At 43.9% G+C, this 27,706-nt stretch overlaps 2 protein-coding genes across 4 annotated transcripts in view; one reads left to right on the top strand and one right to left on the bottom strand.

Annotated features, from left to right (window-relative positions):
- The window catches only part of NT5C2 (5'-nucleotidase, cytosolic II), a 123,648-nt gene extending 110,297 nt beyond the window's left edge, over positions 1-13,351 (top strand). Inside the window, exons 14-18 of one of the 2 annotated variants that reach the window (XM_004370095.1) lie at positions 53-223; positions 1,877-1,928; positions 2,040-2,100; positions 2,252-2,428; positions 2,927-3,506. In XM_004370095.1, the coding sequence (XP_004370152.1) occupies positions 53-223; positions 1,877-1,928; positions 2,040-2,100; positions 2,252-2,428; positions 2,927-3,172 (707 nt within the window). In that variant the 3' untranslated portion in view covers positions 3,173-3,506. Of the gene's footprint in view, positions 1-52; positions 224-1,876; positions 1,929-2,039; positions 2,101-2,251; positions 2,429-2,926 lie in introns of both variants that reach the window. The other variant, XM_023741101.1, reaches the window with a different exon arrangement.
- An 846-nt stretch (positions 13,352-14,197) lies between these two features.
- Positions 14,198-27,706, bottom strand: part of CNNM2 (cyclin and CBS domain divalent metal cation transport mediator 2) — a 157,475-nt gene continuing 143,966 nt past the window's right edge. The window contains exons 5-8 of one of the 2 annotated variants that reach the window (XM_004370093.1): positions 23,889-23,982; positions 20,900-20,965; positions 16,558-16,742; positions 14,198-15,826 (exon numbers count right to left, since the gene is read on the bottom strand). In XM_004370093.1, coding sequence (XP_004370150.1) covers positions 15,617-15,826; positions 16,558-16,742; positions 20,900-20,965; positions 23,889-23,982 — 555 coding nt within the window. In that variant the 3' untranslated portion in view covers positions 14,198-15,616. The remainder of the gene's footprint in view (positions 15,827-16,557; positions 16,743-20,899; positions 20,966-23,888; positions 23,983-27,706) is intronic. The other variant, XM_004370094.1, reaches the window with a different exon arrangement.

Genomic DNA, 27,706 nt, shown 5'->3' with positions numbered 1-27,706 from the left:
ATGGTTTTAACATGGCAACGTTTTTTTCACATTGTTCATTCCATTGTTTCAGGTTCATCTGATACAATCTGTGATCTGTTGGGAGCGAAGGGCAAGGACATTTTGTACATTGGAGATCACATTTTTGGGGACATTTTAAAATCAAAGAAACGGCAAGGGTGGCGAACTTTTTTGGTGATCCCTGAACTTGCACAGGAGCTGCATGTCTGGACTGACAAGAGTTGTAAGCAGCCATTAACTCTTCTTTCATAAACCTTTGACACAGCTAGTTTATATCTCCATGGCCAGCTTTGGATCAGTCCTCCTGTTACTTTGTATGGAGGGGATCAGGGGTGGTCAGAAGTGGGCCCTGATGCTTGGACACCTCCTTCCCATTAGAATAGCCACATATTTCACAGAACTCTAGAATTTGAGAGACCTGAGAGCTTTTGTTTAACTTTCTTCTTGAATTCTTTCAAGGTTAAGTAGAGAGTGTTGCTATCTAAATGTGAGTCTGGAACTCTACTTTCCTGTGTAGTCCCTCATTTCTCCACCACACCTAATAGTCCCAGTCTCTGCTCCCAGCTCGGATCTGTGATTCTGGGGCAGTGACGGCTCTGAATGTTAATCATCTCCTGGTAGTTTTCGTTTGCTCTTCTGAGAAGTAGAGAATGAAGCAAAATTGCGTTCTCTGAATTAAGCTACGCTGTGTACACTGATGGCTCAGTGGTTAAGAACTATGTCTGCTAACTAAAAGGTCGGCAGTTCAAATCCACCAGGTGCTCCTTGGAAACCCTATGGGGCATTTCTGTTCTGTCCTATAGGGTTGCTATGAGTTGGAATCGACTCGACGGCAACGGGTTTATTTTAGTTTGCATGTACACTGAATTCACCTGTGGCTCTAGTCATGCAGAGATGTTCAGCACCCAAACCGTAGAGAGCACCACCCACAGCCTGGTGAAAGGCACTGACTCGGAAACTCAGCCTGCCTGAGGTGGGAATCAAGGCTCCACCACTTATTCTCTGCATGCCCTTGGGCAAATTACCCTGTGCCCATTTCCTCAGATATAAAATGAGGATAATCATGATACCTGCCTCAAAAAGTAGATGAGAATTAACTGAGGTAGTATGCGTATAAAGCAGATACAAGTGGCAGCCCTTCTCAACTAAGGCTCCTCATCTGAACCACAAACACAGAAAATGATTTGAGTGACTTTCCTCAATTTTCCCAAAAATGGTAGGTAGAAGAAGAGTTCATTTATTACATAATAACAGATGTGTTAGGGCTTACTTCTCTTGAGGAACCCTGGTTGAGAAGACTGGAACACACAGAAAGTGTGCAATAGGTGCTGGCTGTTAACTGTTCCTATTGTGTGTGCTCATCAGTGGGATTTTCTGGCTAGCCTTTCACCCACATTTTCAACTTTCCACCTCTGAAGTTTTAGAAATCGAATTGATTTGGCTCTCCTGTTTTCTCGACCTGTGACTTTGGGCAAGTCTCCTAATCCTCATTTCTTCATCTGAACATGGAACTGCTAGCACTTGCCTCCTGAGTGCACCTGAGATGCCACGGATTGGCACTTGTGAGCTAGAATTGGCTCGCAGCTGGGAGAGAGACTTGTCAGTGGTGTTCAGGTTGGAGGACAGGAACTTAGAGGAGATTCTGGTGCTTGGCTGCTCCTTATCATACCAGCCTCCATCCAAGCAGCGTCAGTGGGTTTCCCTGCAGTTCTGGGAAGGAGGAGGTCATTTTAGATACTCATCTGTAGCACCTTAGTGCCAGGCTATACTTTTTGGTCCTATCTACAGCCTTTCAATTTAGCTTCAGTAGCAATTAAAAACTGGATGCTTTTTACTTATTTAAAATGTTTTCCTTTTCCTTCCAAACCTTAACTAGCACTTTTCGAAGAGCTTCAGAGCTTGGATATTTTCTTGGCTGAACTCTACAAGTAAGTTTCCTAATTGTAAAAATTTCTTCCCCCAAAACCTCTGCCAATCAGCTAAGTGTAAGAAGTATCCTCATGAGCGTTTCACTGGAGTTTTTTTTTTTTGGTCTCCAGGCACCTTGACAGCAGCAGCAATGAGCGCCCAGATATTAGTTCCATCCAAAGACGTATCAAGGTATTCAAATGGGTTTTCAGGAAAAACTTGGAAAATAAATTTAGTTTAAATGATACTCGTATTTCTGATTTTATACAGGGACTGGCACATAGCTGGTGCTCGGTATATATTTGTTGAATGAGTTGAGAATCAGTCTTGTTTTTTGTTTTAGAAAGTAACTCATGACATGGACATGTGCTATGGCATGATGGGAAGCCTGTTCCGTAGTGGCTCCCGGCAGACCCTCTTTGCCAGTCAGGTGATGCGTTATGCTGACCTCTATGCAGCTTCTTTCATCAATCTGCTGTACTACCCATTCAGCTACCTCTTCAGAGCTGCCCACATCTTGGTGAGTTAATACAGCCTCAAGGTATTATTTATAGTAAGATACACTCTAAGGCCAAGATCTGCACCTGGCTCTGTGGGATGGCACAGGAGACATTTTGGATCAGTTCTTTCTGATGTACAAAGCACACAGGCAGGTTATATGGTTGTGCAATAGGGGGTCTGAAAAATTATGATCAAGATGGAATATTACAGAGGGCAGCTCTATGAAATCTGCTCTATTAAAAGTTGTACTCGAATGGCAGACTTTCCTCTTTTGTTAGCACGAATTGAAGTTCTGATACTGATGTATGTCTCAGGGCTGTTTTTTGCTGTAAAATAGGAAATAATATTCTCTCCTCTCCCATCTTACTAGATTTCAGGTTGTAGTAAACTACCTGGGCAACATTTTGGGTGGCAAGAAGGAAGAGGGATAAGCAGCTTGAGGTAGTGCTAGGGAGACAGGATTTGGGAAGCAGTTACTTTGCTCTGCTGGTTTTCTGAGCCTCTGGCTTTTTTCTAGATGCCTCATGAATCAACAGTGGAGCACACACATGTAGATATCAACGAGATGGAGTCCCCCCTTGCCACCCGGAACCGCACATCAGTGGATTTCAAAGACACTGACTACAAGAGGCACCAGTTGACACGGTCGATTAGTGAGATTAAACCTCCCAACCTCTTCCCACTGGCCCCCCAGGAAATTACGCACTGCCATGATGAAGATGATGATGAAGAGGAGGAGGAGGAAGAAGAAGAGGAAGAATAAGGAGGAAAACCAAAACTCTAAGCACCCATTAAACAAGTTCTGGCAGGACTCACAGGAGCAGAGGATGTCCCTGTTTGGGTTCTAGTGGGGGAGGTGGGACTCCATCAGAGGTACCTCTGGAAAGTTTCTGAGGACTTTAAAATATTTTAATTATAGAGAGAGACTTGTTTTAGTTTTGTGTATCTACACTCTTTGCAGATGATTCATAATTGTAATGAAGAAAGTCAAGGTAAAGTCAGGCTGAACTACACGTAGGTGGCTCCCATCATGGCTTGTGACACTGTCTCCTCGTCTTTTTACATTATCAGTCCGTTGTAGTGATCTGGATATACCAAGTGTGATTGCACAGTATTGTATATCAGTGGAGAAATACATTGTTTCCATTATCATATGTAGTCTTCTGTTGAGGTCATTTCCCTTTATAAGCCTGTAAGTGTCCTCAGTGACCCTGGTCCAGCTGCTGCCTGTCCGTGGCTTTCAAGAAGGTTCTCTCCTTGCTTTAGGACTGATCTGGTCTGGACTACAGGGATTCTATTATGAAGCAAAAGTCCTCCTCCATTTCTACATTTTTTGGTTGATAGCACAAATGCTTGTTTGTTATCCAAAAAAATAATCTTTTTCTCATCTGTGACAAATCTATAGAAAGAGTTTAGCTGAAAGAAGACAAAGGAGCAGCCCCTAGAAAAGGAAAGAAGGAACCTCTTTCTTATAGTACAGCATAACTGAGTAAAACCTGTTAGTTTTTACAGAATTGTGGTTCATGCCACCCAATTCCAGCCTGCTCTCTCCCCTCTAGGGTTAACTGCTATGTTTCAAAGTTGAGCATTAGAGGGTGGGAAGAGGGCTGTGTAGGCCAGAACCTTACTAAAGCAGAGGGCACAAGCAGTGTGAATAAACTTACTTCAGAAGCTCATGTGCAATCACTTCTTGTTTCAAACAAGAATGAATCATTACTGTATACTTTCGAGTGTTATAACTGCCTCACGAGTACAGTGAAAGTTGTTACAACATTTTAAACAGTGGTGTAGACCCTTCCTTTAATCTTCATATAATTTCTTTCATTCTTATTTTCATTGTTCAACAGGGCAGGGTAATGGTAGATTAGCTGCTCTAGAATTCAATAAAGGTAATATTTCTAATATTGACTTTGACCCCTTCCTACAACACAACTGTAATAGGCACTGGGCTCCACGTGGGTTTCAGTTTGGCTTAGTGACATCAATTGGACATTTGCTTTTCTTAAAAGAAATATACATTTTAAAAAATGCTAAATGTGCCCAGATCCCTTTTGGTTAAAAATAAACTTAAAGAATTGATATAGTCTAACATGATAATAGTTACAGCACTTCATAGGCCTTAAAATTTTTTCACAAAAAGCTTTTTGGCACAAGACTGTGAGGTAAGGATTTTTTTCTTTTCTTTAATGTTCATTTTATAGGTAGGAAACACAGCTCAGTAAAACTTAGCCAAGGATACACTACCTCACCACTTTAAATATATATGGCTATAGATTAAGTCATGCCAAGAAACATACATTGTAACTGGTATTGGGAATATATGCTACTTTAAAGTTTTTAGGTTAGAAATGCTATTGCAGATAGCAATTAGGTGCTATCTCTGTTTTAAAATTTTGGGGAATGTGTGGTCACCCCAGTTATAGTCACTCTCATCCAAGATGGAGATGTTGCCCAGTCTGACATATTCTTAAATTTTCTCACAGCCAGATAATTTCTAAGTGGCTTATTGCAACTGTAGTTATTATAATAGAAGTTACATATTTTCCCATTTAGAGCAAGAATCAACAGAATTACTTTGCTTTATCATCACACCTTTTGTATTCTATCCACATAAGCATTTCTTCTTAGCCAGATGACTGTCTGGTAGTGGGCCCAAAGACAGAAAAGCACACAACTGGGATAAGTTAAGAATTCCACCCCTGGTCACAGCTTTCTCCAGAACCACCACCACAGATTTGTAAAGAGCTAGGTTTCCATAAGAAGTCTAAGACCCAGAGCAGAATGGTGCTTCTCTGTATGCCAGTCTTGTTAGAAGGGTGTGAGAGATCCTATGCCAGTCTTGTTAGAAGGGTGTGAGAGGTCCACAGGCAGGCTCTCAGCCAGTGCTGCTGTAACTGGGCTGTGTTAGAACGTGAATTGTGAGTCTCTCTCTCTCTCTCTTGCCAATAGGTAAGGAAGCCGAACTTAAAATGTATACTTTTCCTTTTTAAAAAACCTGAGAAATTTTAAACCATGAGAAGACAGATCTGTCATCTCTTTTGAGAATCTTTTCCTGGGTATTTTGAAAACGCCACTTATTTTCAGACTTCGTAGAGTGCCAGGCACCCCTTTTCATGGGTGCTAGACTGAACTCCCAGCCTGACAGCATGTAACTAACAGACTCTGGAGTGCTCAGCAGCTGGGCAGAGTCACAGCAGACCCTGGCCCTGATGGCGTCCTCTGCAAGAGGCCTTGCCCAGTCCATGAACGTCTACAGAGATGCACAGAGGAAGCTCTGGTGGTGTATTTCAGGAAAGTTGTTTAAAGCCAAGGAAGTTTAGCGCCCTGCTTTAGACTGCTTAAGATTTTCCTACTATACGCGTAGCTCTGCTCAGACCTAAAATAGTAAAGCAAGCCCTTCAAGCTGCCGTTTCTAAGATACTTTTAGAAGTGGTTTTTAATAGAACTAGAGTAACTCAGACTACAGATCCTTAAATCATGTTAGTATTATTTTTAAGAAACCACTTACAAAAGCCACATACAGTTACATGTCAGATTTAAAAGTACTTTACCCATGTTTAAATATTTCTAAAGTAGATTTATTTACTTAAGAAATACTTTGTCAACAACTTTAACGCTCTGCAGTTTTTCCAAGGCTGCTGGGGCATTTTTAAAATACTCTGCTGTTTCACCACAAATAGCCTGAGACAAACAACTGCATACTTAAGTCTGCATTAGGATAGGAAACTTATCCACATTCCATGTTATGGAAACTATTTAACCTCTGTTTGATGGTGGGAAAAATGGTAACTATGATCCAGCTACTGCCATATAGTAATGGCCCAGTTCCTCAAAGGGATGGAATTGTTCTCAACGCAGCCACTTGGTTTAGTAATAGCGCTGGATAGTGATGTTTCTGACGACCTTCTTTCTTGGTGACTAGGACATAACAACTCTCCTTAAAGAAATTTTTCCTCAAATGGAACGATTTTAAATGATGCACAACTTCGGGATGCCCTGAGAACGAAGTCTCTACCACAGCGCTACCCGAGCAGCCTTGAAGATAGAAGAAAAATGGTGCCCTACTACGCAGGAGCAGGGATGCCGTGCCCCTCACAGCAGCCGGCCCAGTGAGCAGAACCAGGCAACAGCCAGGAGTCCACACTGTCCCACTAACAGTACAGCAGCACTTGCCACTGTTCTCTCACTGCTGAGTATCTAGAAATAGCAGAAAGTACATCATCTAAAAAGAGAATGGATTTGTTTACAGAATGAACCTGTTCTTTAATCGGGTGATTTTCACCACTTTGCCAGGGTGATCTTCACCCTTTCCTCAGATACAAGTGTCTTCATCTCAAGGCCGCAACAATTTGACTTGTTCCAATGAAGGTATGTCATTTTAAAAATAAGATACAGTAGTTTAGTTACGTCCCTATGACGAGCTTTGACGCAAAAAGTAGTCCCAATTGAGCACAGAATATTTCATTTCAAGCTTGCTGTCACTGCAATTCTGAGGAATCTCTTATTTCCCACTTTAAAACAAAATGACAAGTTTGTGGCCTGGTTCCTTTCTGTTTCTTCCCACAAAATACCTTTGCTCCATTTTTCTTTTATTACTCTAGAGTAAGGGTGTGTTAGATAGCTTCATGAATCAAATCAAGTACATGTATGTCTCCAAATGCTCTAACCCCCCCGCCCCAGCCAGCACTTCCCAAAGCCATGCCTTGCCAGTGACGTAGACCAGGCCTGAGGAGTCTGGGCCGAGATAAACCTTCCCACACAACCTAGAGCCCACGCAGCTGAGTGCACATTCTTCCCATGAAAGACAGTAACACTCTTCCAAGTCTCACAAGTTCCTGAGATACTTGGAAAGAAGATTTGCCAAGCAAACCTTCCCAATGCTGAAAAATGTTTGTTTATTAAACGTCCAGCCTTTTGAGAGAGGGTTCTCACCAGAGGTAGTCTGACTTGTGGGTATGGGTATTTTGAAGCAAGTAACTTCATTTTTGGACCCACTGCCCTCAAGTCAATGATGTAGAATTGTGGAAGGAAAGCTGGCTCAATCTAAAATTAATGTTGTGTGCTGGCCTCCTGTCCGAGCGTTCCACAGTCATGAATACCCTAGCAGGAAAAGCACTTTGACAAAGAATTCTGGCAACCGATCCCCCCTTAGAAACTTGCATCCTCAGGTCTTATGATCACCACCAGGGGAGATGGCTTGCCACCTGAATGTCACGGAGAAAAGGGCCTATAACCATTTCTTTGTCCTGAGACTTCTTGCAAGGAAGAGTATACACATGAGGCCCTTGGAGGAAAAATGATGAAACAATCATACAAAGAAAGCAAAAGAATTTATTAGCCATCTAATATAATTCAACTTTTTGGCTTTAATAAGGAATCATCTCTTTATTAAATTTAATTACCTTCAAAAAGTATAAAATAAGTTTCCAGAAATCAACTCCAGGCTATAAAAAGTTCATTCAGTTTGTACCCGTCACTTTCTCCACGAGACCCTCTAATCAGTATCTGTGTCCTCAGAAGTGCTGAGCTGAGAAGCGCTGAGGAGCACAATTTCTTACGTGAACTAGAAACCCCAGAGCTCATCACAGTAAAGCTTAGAAATGACACACATGTGCGTATGGATGGAGAGGGACACCTTGGGCAAATCTCATCCTCACAGTAGGAAAAACTGCCTCCACTTTCCTTAGAGTATTTCCTGATTCAAGCTCAGGACTCATCTAGACAAAGTGAGTAAAGCAGGAAAAACCAACCAAAGCAGCAAGGTGGGAGTGGATGTGCAGGAGTGCTTTCCTTCCCCAGCCTTGCTGCTGCTTTCTGTCCTGCTTCTAAGGAAAGCAAACAAGCTCCCAAGAAGATAACACTTCACTGGAATATAGATATACCTCGTTCTCCATTCTGGAAACTGGGGGGCAATGATTGGGTGGAGGTGCGGGGTAGGGAGTGGCTAGGTCAGGCAGTGTCTCAAAGCCGAGCTCCTTCACTGAAATGTTTCCTTCCATGGGACAAGTGAAAGTAAAAGAGACTGCAAGCATCATGGTTACATATGGCAGGAAACTAAGAGACTAGTTATTAAGAGGCTCAAATCTTTGGAATGTAAAACAGAGACTAAGAGGGAGAAAGAATCCCAAAAAGATGCAGTTAGGGTTGGAAGCTCAACTGGAAGATCTTCTGGGTCCAGTCACATGACTGTGGAAGGTAAGTAGACTAGAAAAGAAGTGGTGATGGAAGAGGATGGAGGCCACACACAATGAACTGTTGGGGAGCGGGGGATGCCCACTGACTCGAGCATCTGAACATGCCTCACCACACCCATGCTGGGTGTTTTTAATTTCAGGGTGAACCGTCATGCCTGCTCTGACTTTCGTCCTAGGGTTAGCGTAGCACAGGAGGACCTACAAAGCTATTCTCAAGAGCTCATGGAGAGGCCTGAACAAGGCCTTTGGGCTCGGTTACCTTGCCCAGCTGAACTGTGTTATGTGGGATTGAGCAACCAGTGGCTGAGGCATTTGAGTAGTTACCCTCAGTGTCCAGGTCTAGAGATGACGTGATGGGGGACAGACTACAGCTCTTGCAAAGGAGACCACCACCACCACCCAGAATTGGCTGTCCCAGGCTGTAACGTGCAGGCACAGAACTAGAACCCACTTTGCTTTTAACACAAGACTTGAGGGTGAATGTCCAGTGGAAAAGCCCTGCTGTGCTGCCTGCTGAGAACAATCCCAGCTTTCCCACAGTGAAGCCATGCAGATGGGCACGGGCCAGGAAAGAATAAGGTGGGATGGTTGGTGTTGCACTGATGAAAGGGGAAAGAGGGAGCACACATCCGCTAGAAGAGTGAACAGAAAATCATTTATCTAAATAGAATAATAGAAATAAACAAAAACCTTTTAAAACAATCACAAAATTTACAAATAAATTGGTACAAAATAAATAGGAGAGATTGTAAATCTACAACATCATTTGAATTATAAAATGCATTCATTATGACAATCAGCTCATGAAACCTATACATGTCATTTGTGCTTATTTAGGTTTATGTACACAGCTCTGAATACTGTGTTCAGAAAACTTCACTGCTGAAAAGCATGAATGTACACTATGATACAGTGAGTAAAGGCTATGGAGGATGAAAATCAGACACAGCAGAATCTTTTGGAGGGCTGAGGCAGTACTGGCACTGGGCCTCAAAACCAAGAAGAGGCATTATTAAGAGCCCACAAGGGCAGGCAGTTTCCACGTTCCAGAGAGATGGATTCTGAAATCCAAAGTAGGAAGTAAAGGCCATCACTGTTGGGTCAGGCAACTGACCTGGTGTGGCGTGGGAGTGGGTAGGTGAGTGAGGAAGGAGGCTCCAGTCTCACAGTCGTACTATACCACAACCATCACCAAGAAAGTACCTCAAGCATTTCACAGAGGCCCTGCCACAAGGCAGGAGACCTGTCTCCATCCTCATCCCAAACACTGTCAACAGGAATAGAGGTGGGCCCAATAAAAGGGGCTGGGAATGCTAGGGCCAACATAAGAGCAGCAACCTGTTTAAAAAAAAAAAGCAAACCACTGCCCTCTCACCCAACTTAAGGGACAACCAAATTCTAGGTTCCATGGATGAGGGACTTCAAAACAGATCTCGTCCTAGTCACAGACGATGTACTAACAGTAGAGGCATATGTACATAATAAATAATATAAAATAAAGCATATACATTTGTGGATTTAAAGGACTCCAGGCACAAGAAAAGTCAATGGACCAATACACTCCACCTTCACAGTTGACTTCAGACATAGGGATAATGAATAAGAAGTTAGTATGGGGCTCTGGGGAATGAAAGTCCTAAGGCCTTACTTGTCCCTACCTCCCACTCCTGGGAGCCTGGGACACCAGTTGTTCAAACCCAAGAGGCCTGGTTCTCCAAAAAAAAGGGCAGCCACCCATGCCCACCAGTGCATGGATAGTTCTATCCGGGGTGAATCTGTAAGGACTCTGGTCCCCAGAGAATCACTTCCAAGTGAATCCTTGTCAATCAGATGTGGGCAAATGCCAGAAGGTACCCTCCCAAGTGAGGCAAGACAATACTCCCAGTCATTCTTTCAATCTATTCATAGTCCCAGTGGGTACTAAAACTCTAGGAAATGTTATGTACTCACTCAAGTCGCTGTTACGGTACATGTTGGAGCTGTACCATGTTTGGTATGATATATGTGTACATATAAACCTTTGCATACAAACCCTAGAGCTTTACTCTCTTGCCACTAGAACCTGTGTCTGTCCATGTTGGTTCAAGTACAACTTGGTATTTACCATCCAAAGATATTTAAAACAATTCTAGTGAGATGATGTCAATGGCTCCAGCATATAGAGAGAAAGCTTACTAGAGCTGAGCCAACCACAGAGGTCTAAAAGGTAAAGAGGGTCCCCAGCCCAAGATGATGGGAGGAAAGCTGTTCCAGGCTTTGCAGTTGCTGTGAACTGCCATCTCCTCCTCCTGTCCTTAGGGGTGACCAGGGACTCTGGAATGTGAACCTTCAGATAGGGAAGAAGGAAGCAGAAGAAAAGCCAGCAAGCAAGCATTCATTGCAGGCAGATAGCTTCCAAGTGCCAGAGGAGGACGACCCACTTGTCCCAGCCTTGAGGGACAGTAATAAAAAGATGAAAGCCCTCCTCATGTCAGCAAGCTTGGCAGAGGTGTGGCCCCTGCCGCTCAAATGGAGGGAAATGAACCTCAGCTTAGAATTCTCTGAACTCATCTCTCCTATCAGCCCACTTGAACACAAAAGAAACATGAAAGGATAAAGATTTGCAAATGGCCCTGAGGTATAAAAATCCACTGAGTAGGTTGCACATTGATAAATAACATCAGAAATTTTTCTGAATTCCTCAAATCACTTTAATATTCAACTCTCTAAATCCTTCTTAGTTCTGGGTTAGCCTACAGCTTGCCCAGATACCTTTGCTGGAGAGAAGCACCACTAACCCATGGCCCAGAATGGGACCAAACACCACCCTGGATGAGAGCCTCTTTCCTTAGTAAGAAGTAAGCCCTGGAGCCTCAGAAGCCTCACATACCCTCAACTGCCAGCTCAGCCGGTGACTCTCCTCAAACCCTTTCAAGAAAGGCTTGTCTCCAGGATCACAGCTGAGAGAGATGTTCCACCACCCACACCACCAGGGGGCGTGGGTCATGCAAAGCAGTGCTCAAAGCCAAGCCTTGCTGGCCTTCTCTTGCCCAGGGTCTCAGGAAACAAGGTGAGCGCCTTCTTGTGCCAGCCCAGAGGAGTCATCTGCCTGGGATCACCCCTTGGGGAACAGTGGAGTGATCTTGGTTGCCCAAGAGATCTCACCTCCTGGGACCAGGAAAGGTGAAGATGGCCACAGATCCCTGGCTGGTCTTCAGAAGGTTTGTTTGTTTTAACCAGTCAGGACACAGGCTCAATCAGCCAGGGGCCTACTTGTCTGCTCCTCAACCTGAGGAGAGAATCTGAGGGCAGAAGTTCATGGTCCCTGCTTAGCTCAAATTCCTGTTGCTTCATTTCCTAGGGAAATGCAATTCTTCTTGTGTCTATCACTATCTTCTTAGACTTGGAAAAGCTGGTCCATTAGTTGTACGGTACTGAATGGAATAGCACAGGTAAGTATTTTCACAGTTAATGTTCCATATTAGTGTGAAATTCTGCATTCCATGTTTTCAAAATAAGTTCCTTGAAATAACATTAGAAAATGGCAAGAAGCCCTATTGCCTCCCAATTGGGGAAGCCAAGCAGCCCTGCCAGGCATGGAGCGCTCTGCAGGAAGCAAGGTGAGGAGGCGGGAAGAACACGGTTAAATGTGGTGCCCTTTCCAACCTAAACCAGTGAAGAACCAAGGTTTAAACTACTTGATTAGCACCCCAATATCCATGTACAAATCCGAAGGTTCTGTTTTTCCCAACAGTCGAAATCTATGATTTCGTTCTTGCCTGATGAATCTGGAACGGGGAAAATGGACAAAGCCCCCCATTTACTGAGGAGGCAGTGTCCTGGGAACCTTTGGCAACTAGGAACCAGCTCCAGGTGGAGCCTCAGGGGTGCCCGTGGCTGCTTCAGAGCAATAGGAAGCTCTTGCCTGTCACAGAGCTGGGCGTCACGGTGGAGCCCAAGAGTCACAGTGAGGGCTCCGCTGGGGTTCAGGGCTTCAGGGCCCCTACTCCCTTCCATGCCTGAAAAAACAGCAGCCTTAGGAGAGGAGCATTGCACACTGAGATTTCAGCCACTCGACAGTCTCTGTCTGCCCAACTCCCACCTACTTTACAGACATGAACTGCATTAGGCCTTCTAAGCCAGAATAATTCCCCTGCTGCGCCAGAGAAGCAATAAGCCAGCATTTCTCCCTTAACAGCCTGAGAGGTCAGTTTCCGGAGGGGAAGTAGGGCTGGGAAGAGGAACCTGTTCTCTCAGACATAAGCTATTTGAAGCTCTTTGAGCTCTCCTCCAATCAGATACAACTACAGTCAAATGTAAGCCTTCATTCCTTCAGAGACCAAACAGAAATGATTTTGGATTCCCTGTTGTGACAGAAAAGTGTGAATAATCAAAGGTAAAGAGTAGTTTACAGAAAGTGAATACAAACTTAGAAGGATAAAATTCATCTTCTGGGAGCCCCACCGCAGAGCCATCCCATCAACTCCTTTATAAAAGAATACTCTTCAAGCAGCTACCACATTGAGCAGATAAGACAGTATTAAGAAGTTATCAATTTCTCTCCCAAATCAAGGGGGCAGAAGCTGGCATCCTCCCTCCACTCCCTGGCTCTCCCAGTTGTTTAGGATTCATAAAGAGGTGTGAAAGAGGTGTGGGGCTCTGAAAAAGATCATCAACACATTAATTTGGCTCCAGAGGCCCCGCCACAGAAGGCAGCTCCGAGACGGGCTGTGTGTGGACGAGCAGAAACAGGCCTGGAGAAGCTGGTGGAGCAGCTCTTGGTGTCAGAAGAGCCACGGCCTGGCAGGCTTGGTTCCACCCAGGTCATGGGGAAGGCAGGCACTGCCTGGGCCAGGAGGGTGGCGTACTGTTGGGAAAGAAGCCCGTACCTGGTCAGGGCCCATGTTTGTTACAGGGAAACCTCCCTTCTGCACGCTCCTGCAGGTTGTTCTGGTTCCTACGTCACCGGAGCTCTGCTCAGCCAGGTGCATCTTAAGAAACTGAGACCTTTTAACTTGGATGGATCTGTTCACAAAAACGGATGTTCATGGTGCAAGGTCTCACTAATGTCAAGCTACACCGTGGGGTGCTCCATCCCACGGTGGCAGGTTGGGTGCCAGCAGCAGGCCACTCAGCTCCCTCAAGGGGCACTCCCCACGCCCTGCTGTCAAGTGATGCAATACTCCCCTCGCTAAAGAACATGGCACCTTCAGAGAAAGACGCTCGAGGACTGACATCCCAGAGGAAATACTGAGCCAAGCGTGCTTATGACACGGGAGCCATCAAACTGCTCACCAGGAAGCCAGTCCAGCGTTCTGCTGTCTCCTTCCAACCACAGCTCCCTACCCACACAACGCCCAGGCCCAATCCACCAACCTGGGTGAACAGACATCCTACACTAAGGAGGGAGAAGAGAATTGCTGCTCACCCCCAGTGCTTCACTTCATTCAGTAAGACCAAATGGAGAGAATGCTGTCTTCGCTGCTAGTGATTGGACGCAGTGTGTACTGATATTCTGTATGAAAACTGTGGTCAGGATGGACTCATTTCAATGTATGAAAAGTGCCAACAAAATGCATACACATCCCTTGGGCTAACACTTAAAAACAGATTAGTTAAGAACTCAGTCACTGAAGAAACACCTCCTGACATTAAGCTCACTACACATGGTGAATTTGGTATTAAAATAAGACGGAGACACACATAAAATGGCCACAACACACATTTGGTTTCTGAATCCCTGTTTGGGGCCAAACTGGCCCTGGCTGTACAGGCAGCCTCTCTGGCGTAGGCCGCATGTGAGGGAGGAGGCACGGGGGCCCTCAGCAGGGGACACAGCCACCACTGGGCCCCACAGGGAGGGAGATGGGGGAAGAAGGACCGTTGGGTCCCTGGAATGAGGGGCAGGGGCTGGCGTCCCCAAAGTCCCCTTCTTTAAAAATCCGGGTCTAGGACTGCCTGGTTGGCCCAGAGTAAAGAACACAACTGGAAAGTCCAACTCCTGTTCTGATAGTTACGTATGTCCCAGTGCGGGGGATGAGCTTGGACTCCACATCACACGCTTACTGAAAAGCCCTGTGGAAGATTTCCATTTGGCATCTGTGTAGCAGCATCTTGGGGTAACAAGAGCAAGGCCCTGGGAGGTGGGTGACGCTCTGTAAGCCTGGGCACAGGTTGGGGGAGGAGGGCAGCTAGGCCGGAGATCCCAGGAGGAATGTCAGGATGGAGTCAACTCCCCTCTTGCCAATGATAAACCATGGATTTAAAATTCATTAAAATTCATTTTGGTGATAAAAATTCCATAGAATGGGAGCAAAAATCACATTCCCAAGCAAATGTCAAGCATTCCTGAGGGAAAGGGGCATAAATAACCTTAAATTCTGAAAACAACACTGAGCTCAGAGAGGCGACTGCAGGCCCCTCTGCAGGTGACACCCCAGTGATGACAGGCTTGGCAGGTTCTGCGTTAACAAGGTTTTCTTCATTCATCCTTCAAGTTTGACAGTGAGACCCACTGGGGCACAGAGGAAGGGTACCCCTCCCTGGGGGAGCCAAGGAAGGCCACTTGAGGGGCAAGTCCATCCTATTAGGGTCACATCATGGGATCACAGCAGAGTTCAGACAGAACGACTTAAAACTCTGCAAAATATGCTTTTAGAAAACATGATCTCTTGAAAAAATAAATCGCAACGATTTTGAACTTCATGCAAATTGAAGAAGACCGAGAGTGAATAATGATAGAAGGTATAGCTGAAAAAATAAACATGATTCTATTTGGGAGGAGGAAGTTCATCTCCAAAATTTTGAATGCCATGCCCTAGCTGTCAGTTTCACATCTCTATTTGCCATTCTTCCCCTCACCGTCTTCCTCGGCTGCTTCCGGGAAGGGGACAAAGTCTTTGGTCTTGGAATGTTGCAGGAGGCAGCATGGCATACAAGCTCACACTAATGGTAGTCATAGTCAGACAGAAGGCTGAGCCCACTGGGACCAGGGCCTCAGGCTGGGGGTTAAAGGGCCAGGCGGGTGGGCACCTCTAGATGGTGCCCTCGTTGTGCAGGCTGTGATTGGCTTTATTGTGCGACACGCAGTTCTGTTCATTGAGCAGGTTGGCCGTCTCATCTGGCAACCCGTCGTGCAGCTCCGTAAGAGTCAATTCAATTTTAGTATTTTCACTGTCTGAAGACTGAGGAGTTTTGTCCATCCGGGATGCCATCAAGGCATTTTGGTATTGCTGTCTGGAGATCTGGGGCCAGAAGACGGCATGGAGAAGAAACCAAGATAATGCTTATTTTTAGGTTCTCTTGTCTCTATACTGTGTTACACATCAAATCCCCTGGAATGACCCCCAGCAGTTTCTCTAGACGGAAACCATCCTTGAGTACAAACCGAGCCACTTTGTAAAGTTCAAGTTGACTCTGGCAAACAAGTGGGTTCTTACTGATACAAGCCCATTCCCAAATTTTCTCTCAAAATTTCAGAAGGACTAGCAAGTGGTGATTAGGCTCCCATCAGCTAAAGCTGGATCATTCTCTAAAAACTATCCTTATTTTAGACTAAGAAAAGAGTCCTTGTCTCTAGGACAGAAGATAAGAGGAGGGTTCTTCCCATCCCATCTCAGGAGGTGGGGCCAGCCTCAGTGACTCTTCTGAGCCTCCTGGCCTCAGCCCTTTCAGGGCCAACCAGAAAGTCACTAGGGTAGTAAGCTCATGAAAATTCTTTGAAAAAAGTTTACTTTTTTCCTCTCCATCTCCAGCTCTCATTTCCTGAAAAAGCCACATTTGATTTGAGAACTTACTTGATAGAGCCAGCAAGATAAACATTTCTTCCCAACCTGAGTCTTAGGCATAGTAGCTAGAGGTGGGGCTTATGGATGTGAACTGAAGGCAGGGCACCCCCAAAATGACAAAGGGAAAGCTTGATGGAGGGCAGTGGAAGTCAGCATCTAGTTGCCAGGTCCACCCTCTCTTCTCTTACCTTAACAAACTGAAGGTCTGAAAGGGCTCGCACTGAGTAATCAGGGATGTAGACTTGAAGGAATGAAGAATTGAGCTGGTTGTTGCTGCTGCCTAACGTTGGTGTTATAGCATCAATCCGGTCACTTCGACTGAGAGAGTCTGAGTGATTCAAGCCACATGGGCGAGGAGGTGACTTATTTTCACCTGGAAAGGAGGGAACAACAACAACAAAAAACCCCACAACCTATTAAGTGAAGTAGATACAGTCAACAAAGTGAGCTCTTTATTTTCCAAATGAAAAACAGAAATTGATGCACAAGCCCAATTAACTTAGCCCAGATGCCTCAGTCATACAGCTCCATAATTTCTCTTCAGTGACAGGCTACATTTACTTCAGCTGTTTGGTCCTATTTGTCTGAACAGATACAAGACTTCCCAAGTTTCTAATAGCACAGCACCTGTGGCTGTATATCGACTTTAGGAACATTGCTGAGTGTTAAGAAATGCATAGATGAGGATAAGGTCCAAGATACAGAAGCTACTTAATATAAAACATGGGCTATGAGAAGGCAGCACTTCATTATTTTGTCAGAAGCAAAAGCAAAGGACTCTCGAGAATGTTCATAAATCAGCACCTGTTTTTAACGGATCAACCTATTTCTGACCACTGACACCACACCCCCCAGCCAAACCTATTAGCTTTGTCTTTGACCCTAATAAAATATCCCTGTCAGGCAGTCTGAGGGTGCCTTAGGATTTCAAGAACACTACGAGACACCAACCCCTTTAAGAGTTTCACAGTTACCTTAGGTGCTGTGAGATTCTTCAATGAGATTTCAATAGTACTCCTTCATTGAAATAATGTGAAAGGAAATTCACGTGAGTCTAATGTTGTTGCTCTTAAAGAGAACAACACATCTAACATAAAGTTCACTACAAATGAAACCCACCTCCTTACCAAGCAGTCTTCCATTTTTTATTTTCCAACCAAATCTACTGCACAAATATGAACTGGTCTTGAACTGCATAATGTCACAAGATTGGAGGGGACCAATTCTCCATCTGATGGTTGGCTCCTCTTTGCAGTGTGTCCCTGACAGATACTTCCACAGAGGAGCTGGCCCTCGGCTGGTCCTACCCTTCAACTTCTGGAAACTCTGTCATCATGTCCAACAAAAACCTGCCTAACTTCCAATGATCATCTCAGCGCCACTCTACAGAGCTCTTCTGAGAAACTCACATTCCTCTAGCCCTTAAAGACTTGAAGATGGTAATCTTAAATATCTTCTTCTCCAGGCTAAATACTTCCAGCTGTTCTTCCCTCAAATGTTTTACCAACCCCTCATCCCATTCCGATCATCCTCTTAGATTCCATGTGGTAAATGTCCCTCTTCAAAGACAGCATCCAGAGCAAAACATGATAAACCCTCCCGGAATCTCAGATCACTAGTTCACATTCTCCTAAATTTTCATGCCACAATTCTCCCTACAGTTCTCATGTCGTGAACCAATTTTCCATTGTCACTCAAAATTAAATTCAGACTAGCAGTTCCTCTAGTTGCTATCACTTATCTTCTAAGAGAACAGGCAAATTAATAGTTTATCAGATATTTTATGTTTAGCAGAATGAAATTTTGAACAGATTACCCAACTATGCTAAGTTACAAATTCCTTATCTGTAAAATGAAGGCAATAATAGTACTTACCTCATAAGATTTGATGAGGATTAATACTGAGATAATGCATAAAGTGTTTAGCACAGCATCTGACACCCAATAAGTTCTTAATAAATAAGCCTTGTTGATATTATTATTTCTTTCCTTTGGACTTCACCCCAAACCTCTCCACCACGAGTTTACCCTCATGACCAAGCCTTTCCACACCGTGATAACTTCACTCAGGATGACAAATTGATCAGTTCTTTGAAACAAGGGACCCCACTATACCCTTGGGCTGTAGCCACAAACCCCATCACCATTTTTATAGATATCTTTGAAGTGATATTTACTTCTGCATGTTAAAATTGATAAAAATTATAAAAACAAAACATTTAAAGGGCACTTTGCTTATTGATGAGACCCTGTGTGTTGGGAGGTAGGTATCTGAGGCCTCAAGCAGTATTTCTCCTGATATTTTCTCCTGTGAGGCTCATAGTCTCCTCTCCACCTACTGCCCTCTGTTCTTCGGAGATGGGCTCTCCCCTGTGCCAAGAACCCATATGCCTGGCGTCACAGCCACGGCCTGGAGACGTCAACCCTGCGCTTCAGGATACTTCCACAGCTGAGTTGGCCCTTCTCTGACATAACCCCTGGTTTCGGTTCACGACTCAAATTCAGTAACGATAATATGATGAAAATGAGAATACTACAGGTCCACATCCTTTATCTAAAACCCTTGGGGGCCAGAAATAGTTTGAATTTTAGAAAGGTAACATGGTCGGTATAGCCCATAGCACAGAAACTGCCCAGCGAGGTCTGGGGCAGCCTCGCTGCAACGCAATACGTTCAAATGCAGTGAGATTCACACCAAGAGGAATAAAGACTCTGAGTGGCCTCCCTCTACAGCAGATCGTGTTCTGTCGCCAAGTTTTGTGCCGAAGTTTTATGACAGTAACGATGAAAAAGCTTTCAATTTTGATACCTCCTCTGCCTTCTCAGAGTTTTTTTCTTTCTGCTTTTTGTCTTGGCTTATTTTATCCATCCTGCCTAGGAGTTCTTTCTTTTTGCTAGTAAGCTAGAAAGATACAATAAAGAAATATTCCCAGCCTCCTCCCTTAGAACCACAAGGCATGTTTTGGAATAGGCTAGAAATCACTGGTTTAGTTCAACCCCCATTTATTAGGTATCGTATATTGTATCCCTGAGGTCCTGGCCCCTCAAAATGGATTTTTCTATTACTGGGTCAGATGGACTGGGCAGAGCTAAGACATCTCTAAGTTCTACAGAAAAGGTAAAACACAAATAGCATTTCCATGAGCTTCACCTGAAAGCCACTCTACTTCCTCATTTTTTACATTTTAAATGGGCAGCAGATGAAAGCAAATAGGGTGAGGACAATAAAATACAAACACACATACATACATGCACACATATATGTATATATGCGTGTATGTGTATAGTTGTTTATACATAAATATACATATGTTGTGTTGTTCATGTGCTGTCGAGTCGATTCTGACTCATAGTGACCCCGCAGGACAGAGTAGAACTGCCCCATACGGTTTCGTAGGCTGTAATCTTTATGGAAGCAGATTGCCAGGTCTTTCTCCCATGGAGCTGCTAGCAGGGTTTGAACTGCCAACCTTTTGGTTAGCAGCCAAGCACTTAATCACTGCACTACCAGGGTACATACATACATATTCTGCCAGCTTGTTTGATTCAAATAGCTCTATGAATAATATCTTACCCCCAAACAAGTCAAACTTTTTAAAAGCAAACATTTGAGGGAACATTAACTTCTTTCTAAGACAAGCATTGCCTCCTTCACCTATCAGCATTTTAGAGTTTTGCTGAAACTGGATTATGAAATACAAATTTCATCAGTCAGATTTAAAAATACAAGCTATGCGGAACAAAATAAATACAGAAACATTGCACTACCAAATAGGAAAGCCCAGCACTTTTAATTAAAGAAAGATTAAACCTTTTTCTTTCTTTTTAACAGCTGGACATATTAGCTGGGCATGACCAACCTTCCTGCTGGGAAATAATCAGCGGCTGGTTAGGAATGTGCACAGTACTAATTTCAAAACAAAGAGAGGGAGACAGGGAGAAGCCGGGGCCACCTGCCTGCCGGAGCACAGAAATGCTTGCTCACATTGACATGGATGCTGGAAAAAGGATCAAAGAGTCAGGAAGAGTGTGGGCCTCTGAGGGTGGATGGTGTACTTCCCTTGTGTACCAAGAAAAGTTCATGTCGCTTCAGGTTTTGGGCTGAATGAGCTCTGCAGAAGGTGTGAGGTCTCTGCACACTCCAAATGCCACGGCTCTGCTGAGGTCAGAGCCAGGACAAACAGCAGTCCTCCTCTGCTGTCCTGAGACTTCCAGGCCAGCGGTGGGGGCAGGATGGGCAGAGAACACTGATGGTCCACTCCAGAACCCACTCTCCCTTTCCATTTTTCATTGCTGTTCATGTTCCAAAATTCCCTTCCAGCCTCCTGAACTCTTTCTTCATCTGCAATGGGCGTATGCTTTCCTAGATAGCTCACTGTTAAAAGTCATAGAGCCCTGGGGTTTTACAACTCAAAGGAAAACTGAACATGGCCTTGTCCAAATAAAGGGAGCAGACCTGGCCAGCAGGCTTTTATGGAGTCAAGGGCAAGGCAATCGGGAGAATTATGAAAAGGAAACATGCAGAATTACCTGGAGAACCTGCTGCTAACAATTCTGTTCTGCTGACAACAAAGGTACGAGACAGGGACAAAGGAACTGAAAATGGAGAAAAACAGGGTGAGACTGTATCAAAAGGCAAGAGAGGAGATCTCTGTCATCAGGAGAGAGGAGTGGACACCTGTTCTGCCAATATGAGTGTTCAATTCCAGAAATGCAAGAGGCTATATGATACTATGTAAACAAAAAAAGAAATACACACTGCTTTCCAGGAAGATGAATACAGGGATGTCGATGATGAATACATTCTGTTCACATGCTTCTTTACTAACCTAGAAATCTCTTAAGCCATTAGTAAGCAATTGGGGTTTATTCGTCAAAACATTCAATTCTTAAGGACTTAAATCACAAATAGCCACACAGAAGGGGAGCTTGATTTACCATCTGCCATAAGAGTATGATCCAAGTCACCAGGGCCAGCATCCCAATACTCATTCAGGGCACAGGTCCCTATTTGTGGCAAGCAACTAGTTATTCAACTCATTTTAATTTTTAATTAGTCCCATTGTAATTTTGACCCAATACCTTGAATTGCTTTGGAATGCTTTGAAATTTCAAAATAGAGACAGTAAATACAGACTGCCATACACAGAATTCCTGAGAATGTTAGACCAGCGTCATCCCTACCACTGAGTACTCAGACAGGGAGCATGAAGCTCCATCTGATTGAAACATCCCACTAACATTGTCCTACTGGGCAGAAGTCATACTTTCTGGGCAGATCTGGAGAAATGACTACGGTAGGTTTTCTCTACACTACTAATATTAATAAATAAAAACATTATCTTTAGGTTCATGTACTAATTGCATCTCTCAGTGAATATACAAAATCCTAAATCCTGGTTGTACAATCAAGTAAAATACTAGGCTTTGTAATACATCAGATGTTATTAATGAAACTCCCTTCCCAGGATTTCCAAGCTAGGTGAGCCTGCTGCAGCCCCACAGGCTTGCTATATGAAGGACTGCTCTTTGGTTCCTTTTCTGACTGGGACCTGTCATTATATGAATCTATATTTCAATATGAACTAATATTTAGGTTTCAAAAATCTAAAATAAAAAATGTACTACTCTTCTAGCTTTCTTTTTAAAGCCACCTTCTAAATCTGGTTCTGCTAAACTGAGGCTAATTTGAGGTTGGTTGCCAAACAACAGTCAGAACTACAACACCTGACTAGTATACCAACACTTCGCTTTATGCTTGAAAGGTGGTGAAGCACTCATGAAATTCGGCATTACTACAGTCTACTCTTCTAACAATCACATGAAGGAGTATTATTATATCTTCCTAATAGTGAGGAAACCAAGGGTCTTCCTCAAAGTCATACAACCGTATGGGATGGGGCTAAGGCTCTAACCCAGGTCTTCTCCTGCCTAGTTAAGAATCATCCTGTCTCCCTCATTAAGTGGTGAAAATGGAAGATCACCTTCAAGCCTATACAGAAACCTACCACTGGAGTCGGTTAGACAGGCCCCTGTTCATGCTGGGTGTTAGTCAGCAGTTGGTAATGGAGGCACTGTGCCCACATGACTCAAAACCTGCACCACAGAAGAGGCATCTGAGGCAAGGGAGGTTTAGAAATATTTGAAAATTCTTGACACTTCCCTGGTTTTCTAACTGTAATATTCTTGGGTGCCTGAGACTGCTGTGTGGTGCAGGAGATGAGGACTGATGTCACAAAATGCATTTGTCTGGAGGCATCCCCACCCCCTTCAGAGACTGGTTTTCAGAAGTGACCGCATTTTTTTTAGGATGGGCTATTTATACGTTTGAGGTTTGTAAAAAACATTTCCTAGCATGGCATGTCATTTGGTGTTCTGGCCACAAGGTGGCACTCCAGCATCTGTTTACCTGCCTGACGGGTTCCAGCTTTGGAAAGGTAGCAAACGCACACCATAAAGCAAGCAATGCAAAGAAGGGCCACTTGAGTCCCATTCCCAGAGGTGAGACAGCATACATCAGGGATCTGCGTTCGTGTTCCTTCAAGGACACACACTGCTTGCTGGCATCTTAGGATCTTGTGCTCAAGGAACTTAGTCAAATGCTGCATGGCATACTCATCCTGAGCTGGCCCACTTTCCAGATAAAAAGAGCTGGCTGTAGGCAGTAAATCTATGGTAACAACCTCATTCATCCTCAGGAATATGCAAATTTAAACCTCCAGGATAACTAACATTTAAAAGACTCAATATTACCAAGTGTTGAATGTACAGTAACTGGAACTCTCATACAGTATAGGTAGGAGTGTAAACTGGTAACACCACTTTGGAAAACTGCTGGGCCATATCTACTAAAGCTGAACATACACACACCTTATGATCCAGCAATTCCATCCCAAGGTGTATGCCCAGTAAAAATGCACGTGTCCACCAAAAGACACATACAAAAATGTTCATAGCAACACTATTGATAATAGCCCTAAACAGGAAACTACCCAAATATCCATCAACAATAAAAAGGATAAATGGTTTGTGGGATAGCGACACAATGGAATCCTACGGAGCAGTGAGATAAAATGAATTACAATCACACACAATACAGATGAATGTCACAGCATAATGTTGAGTGAAGGAAGCCAGACTCAATATAATACATACTGTGTCATTCCATTTATAAGAAGCTCTCAAATAGGCAGAACTATTCGCTGCTTAGAAGTCAGGATAGTGGTTACTTCTGGGGGGTGGTAGCTAGAATGGAGTATGAAGGGGTACCAGGGGTTGGGGGCTGGTAATGTTATGTCTCTTGATCTGGGTGTTGGTTTACACAGGTGTGTTCAGCTTGTGAAAATTCACAGAGATGTGTATACTTATGATTTGTGTAGTTTTTTTGTATATATGTTATACTTCAATTAAAAGTTCAAAATATAAATAACTAAGGTTAACTGGCAGGTACAGAGGGAAAGATGAGGGCATTACTTCCAAAAACAGAGCCCTGCCTCAAAAGGCTGAGAAAGAAACTCACCTGGAGAGGCTGTAAGGGCCATTACACCATAGTATGAAAAAGCACTCGCTTCAAACTTCATACCTTCTTTCCCAGCTTCTACTTCTACTTTCCCCTGTGGAAAGAAAAACAGGAGTATTTTCAGTCCAGTTACCTGAACCTATCTGCAAACTCTATAGAAGATTTGATCTTTCCTCAGATTGTTGCCTAAATTCCTTCCCTAACAATCCCATGGAGGTAAAACCTCAGAAAATGTTTTCTCATTTAGACAGAGGAGTGGGCTAATTCACCTTAAATATGAAAACTGGATATGCAGAGATGATATAAAAGTGTGAAACTGAATTTCTGTTCAAGTCCACTTAATATTTTCCCAACATTCTTAGGTCTTGGAATTCAGGAGTCCTCCCAGTAATAAAAAGGTGGTGCTCTAGCTTCATCAGGGGGATAAACCCTGAGGAGATGCTCGGTGATGGTCACCTGAGCTGTCCTGCAGAAGCCAGAGTCGGGGCAGAGTCAGGGTCAAGAGTCAGTAGGATTTGTGGCCAAGGAATAGAGAGAAGTAAACTGGCTCCAGGGACAGTACCCACTCCCATCCTATTGACATAGTGTCCTGACCAACTGAGTAGACCTCTCTCAGCCAATCCTTGTAATCCAGACTCCCCAGAGGCCCCTCAACGCCATGGGACTGTCTCCTCACTGTCTTGGAAAGCACCTTGAGAAAGTCTCCTTCCAACAGGACCAAACTCCCCTCTCCTCCCCAAGGTTTTCCCTCGTCTTCCCTTTTTCTAGCTTATCTACAACTTCTTCTCCTTCACCTTTATTCTTCTGGGGGATACACTGGGCCTTATTCATCCCTATATACTCCCAGGGTCCACCATAACCCCTTCATGGTAGGTGCTCAATATACATTTTCTAGGCTACTGGAATACCCAGAAAAGTGAGTTTCACGTCTAGATTTCCAAGCCAAGGGTCAGAAAGGCTCTTGTCGACATTCCCTATAACTGCCTCTCCAGTGGGAGAGCACCTCTACTGTGGATCCTCTACAATGGGTGAACAAAACTTAAGCTACCTTTTATTGAATAGGAACTGTGCTAACATGTTACAGTATTAATTCATTTAATGCTTATAACACCTCTATGAAGCAGACACAATTATTCCCCTCTTATAAATCAGGGGAGTGGGGCTCAGAAGGATTAAGTAACCAGAGAACAAGCTCCTAACCAACACGCTACACCACACCAACCACAGATACACTTTCCTGAATATTTACTTCCTATTATTTTGATCTCTCCCTGTTAAATTATTCTATATTAAATTCCCAAGACTTTTCTCAAATCACTTCTTCAGAAGACCATCTGTTGTCTCTTTTAGGCTGTCCTTCTCTCAATGGAAATACTGGCTTTATTAGTCCCTAAACAATTCTCTTGCTATAAAAAAAATTTTTAAACTCCATCCATTATATAAAATCGGCCCACAAACAGGTGCTGAAACTCCCTAGCACGCAGGGTCCTACAGTAGAGGCTGTGGGAGCCTTGGGAGAAGACAGCCCTTCCCTTCAAGAGCTTACAATGCAGTGGGTACAAAACAGCACATGACACCCAATGGCACAAGGCAGTAAGCAAAAGTTCTACATGAAGAAAAAGACAACATGAATCTAAGGCATTCAGAGAAAAAAATATGTATTTCCTGTTCTTATAATTAAAGATAAATGTCATAGATGAAGTAAACTCTGAGGATGAGTAGGATTAGCTGATCCAAGGGAAGGGAATGGTGTGAAGTAAGGCCAGAGGCGGGGGACAGCAGACTGCAGTCTCTCTGGGTTTGCACAGGAAATAAGTAGGAGACTGATTTGGAAAGGCAGCTTGGTGAGCTGGCTGATCTGGAGCTGGAGCTCCTTGAATGACAGGCTAAGAGGTCAGGAAGATAAAGTCTAGACTTACCTGGGTGGTAGTCATGGGACTGGAAAGAGACTGCTATGAGACGCTATGAATGAGGAATCAGTATACCTTGGTGAACCACTAGAGAGAAAGACGTGTAAAGGAGAGAGAGGGGGAGCCAATAATCACAACAGAGGTCTGCTTGGAGTGACCTGAAGAACAGTAACACCAGGAGTGGAGATGGACCAGGTGGGAAAGAGGTGAGTTACAGGTAGGGGAAGGAGAGAGAGGACAAATTCCATTTTATAACAATGCCTTTTGAAGAGTCCATCAGAAAGACTGAAATGGAAGAGTGAAGGTCAAGAGAAAGGTCAGAACTGGAGAGGGAGTTCTGAGACTGGATAAGAGAATACAGATGGAGAAAGAAAAGGACCAAACTGCAGACAGCGATTGAGAGAAGAAGGAAACTAGTACGGGACCAAAGGAAGAAAGAGACAAAAGGAGAAGAACCAGACAACTGTACCATCACAGAAACTAGGAGAGAAGAGTTTCACAAATAAAGGGAAGGTCAGCAGTATCAAACACTGCAGGAGGTCAAGGAGAGTGAGACTACTGGTAAAGGAGTCACTGGTGGCCTTCAGGAGTATTTCCCACACCACAGAGAAGAAAGAAATCAGATGGTGGGGGTGAAGGTAGAGCAGGCAGGAGAAAGGCCCGACAACAGCGTAACTCCTGGTTAACAGGAGGAGAGAAATGACACCCCATGTGGAGGGGATGGGCACCAGGGTCAAATGAAGGCCGTTTAGGATTACAGGCTCCGGTGCATGAATTAAGTAGGGAGGGAAGAAGGCCAGCATGGAGGGTAACTGAGGAAGCAAAAGCCAAAAGCTGACAGGAGATAATGGACACAGGACAAAGTGGCTGATCTCGGAGGAGGCAGGGTCCTTGAAGCGAGGAGGGGAAGGAGAGAGGATGGGTTTGGGCACAATATTCAGAGACAGAGAGAAATAAAAATGGAAGTGCCTGATGGTATCTGTCTTCTTAGTCACTTATCCAATTATTCATAGACTAATCCTTGATTTTGTATCAGAGTTAATATGTATGTAAATGCTATTTGTAAATGTCTATCTCAAGAGCGGCTGGCAGGACCATCTCTTAACCTGAATTTTTATGCAGAGAATCAGGAGGAAGTATCAAATGTGATAGAGCCTCATAACCTGACTTCCATCTTTATGGATCTTGAGTTAATCTGATAATTTGTTTTGCAAGTTACAGGGCCTTTTCTGTTCTGTGTCCCTGCAAATGGGTGTCAGCTCACAATTCTTTTGTGATGAACTGTCAGAACCAGCAGGGCAACAGTCACTACCAAAACAAGACCCAGTGGATTATACCATCTATTTACTGGAAAGGATATGCTTCTGGGCAGTACTTCTTTCATGCCTGGAACCTCTGCCTAGTAAACTCAGACAGATGTTCCCAAACATTGTTGTGCACTGGATTCATCTGGGGGTTTATAAAAAATACTGATGCCTGGGGAAAACGCAGAACAGAACCTAAAATTCTCATGGACTCCATGGTACCTATCTGGAGCCATGGAGGCTGGATGAAACCCTGAAACTACTGCCCTGAGATAATCTTTAAACCTTAGACCAAAAATATCCTCTGAAGTCTTCTTAAAACCGAATAGGTTAGCTTAACTAGTAAAAAATGTCTGCCTTGAGCATTACGCTCTTTTAAGAACTATCTATATGGGATCAAATTGACAACAGTAACTTGAAAGATTAGATGGGAACCTTAGGGGGCAGTAAGTTTATGTTAATGGGGGAGGACTAACTCAGAAAAGGAGGATGAGAATATTGCACAACTCGAAGAATGTAGTCCATGTCACTGAATTGTACACGTAGAAACTGTTCAATTAGTTTATCTTTTGCTGTGTATATCCTCAACAACAATGACAAAAAG

This window comes from Trichechus manatus, unplaced genomic scaffold, assembly GCF_000243295.1.
Source record: "Trichechus manatus latirostris isolate Lorelei unplaced genomic scaffold, TriManLat1.0 scaffold00007, whole genome shotgun sequence".
Lineage (NCBI taxonomy): Eukaryota > Metazoa > Chordata > Mammalia > Sirenia > Trichechidae > Trichechus > Trichechus manatus.
This window is presented reverse-complemented; position numbering and strand designations above follow the sequence as displayed.